The 1,165-nt window shown below is 25.8% G+C and overlaps 2 protein-coding genes across 2 annotated transcripts in view, besides 3 other annotated features; one reads left to right on the top strand and one right to left on the bottom strand.

The window, feature by feature from the left end:
* EDI_227480 (uncharacterized protein) overlaps positions 1–499 on the top strand; it is a gene marked incomplete at both ends in the record, with an annotated part of 1,579 nt that extends 1,080 nt beyond the window's left edge. The window contains one exon of the mRNA XM_001738907.1: positions 15–499. Coding sequence (XP_001738959.1) covers positions 15–499 — 485 coding nt within the window. The remainder of the gene's footprint in view (positions 1–14) is intronic.
* Positions 500–779: 280 nt separating this feature from the next.
* Positions 780–802: a sequence feature (AT_rich).
* Positions 803–959: 157 nt separating this feature from the next.
* Positions 960–1,100: a microsatellite.
* Positions 1,101–1,121: 21 nt separating this feature from the next.
* Positions 1,122–1,165: a sequence feature (AT_rich).
* EDI_227370 (uncharacterized protein) overlaps positions 1,152–1,165 on the bottom strand; it is a gene marked incomplete at both ends in the record, with an annotated part of 1,263 nt that continues 1,249 nt past the window's right edge. Inside the window, one exon of the mRNA XM_001733400.1 lies at positions 1,152–1,165. This exon is cut by the window's right edge and continues 1,249 nt beyond it. Coding sequence (XP_001733452.1) covers positions 1,152–1,165 — 14 coding nt within the window.

Raw genomic sequence — 1,165 nt, 5'->3', positions numbered from 1 at the left:
CTCTTTTAGAAAAGCATTTGAAAATATTCATAAAAGAGAAAGAAGTGGAAGTGGTTCTCGTATTACAAGAAGAAGATCTTCATTATTACGAAATCAAGAAAATCTCTATCGTGCACAATTGAAACAACCCCACACCCCTCGTTCTAGTGGTATCAGTCCAATGAAAATTGTTCAAGAAATACATGAAGGAGATGATTTCTTAGAAAATGGATTAACTACCGTAAGAAGAAGGTTTGACTCATGTAACGCTAGAATGAATAGAACACCACTTCAAGATTTTAGACTCCATCGTACTGAACAATTCAAAACTAATGACGTTAATTCTGTTAAATTAGAAGATCGTTTTAATGACCCCATTTTTAAAGAAACAGCTATTGTCCAAGAACCTTCAAATGTTAATATCCCTATTGTCCCTGTTCCTATTAGAAGAAGTGATACCGGTCAAGACCCTTTCGAGTTTGCTCCTTTATTCATTTTCGGAGAACAATCTCATCAATAAATTACTTATTTGCATTCATTTTAATAACTTTGTTTTATTATCTTTGACTAAAACTATTTCTGAACTATTAAAATGAATTTTCTAAAAGGTTATCTTGTTTTTTATATTTACTTCTCAAATAATTCATACTCTATAAATTCTCAAGCTTTGTCTGTCTTCATTCCTTTAGTTAGTAATCATTAGTATCGATGTGAAACATAACAACTGTTTTATAGATATAAGAATTCAGGAAAATAAGTTTTTACTTGAATATTAACTGTTTTTCAAGTAAGACTTTTGCTATAATTATAATATTATTATTTACTTTTCTAATAAAGGATTTTTATAAACACACATTGCCTGTCCTATTACTTCATGAAACAAAACGATGAAATACGTATAATAGATTAAAAGAAATACAGTATGAGAAGTAAAATATAGAAAGGAAGTAGGATGCTGTTTGAAACAAACTCTAAATATCTTATTACATTTATAATATCTATTTTATTATTATTTCTATTAATAAAATATTATTGTTTTATAAGCTATTTTGTTATTTGTTATTTTGATGATAATGAATTATTTCATTTCATTAAATTTATCATTATTTATTTTTATTCTTCATCATATTCATATTTTCATCTAATAAATTAAAATTGGTTTTATCATTTAATTATATTATATTAT

The sequence above is a fragment of the Entamoeba dispar genome, genomic scaffold, assembly GCF_000209125.1.
Source record: "Entamoeba dispar SAW760 scf_1105229461739 genomic scaffold, whole genome shotgun sequence".
NCBI classification, from domain to species: domain Eukaryota; phylum Evosea; order Mastigamoebida; family Endamoebidae; genus Entamoeba; species Entamoeba dispar.
This window is presented reverse-complemented; position numbering and strand designations above follow the sequence as displayed.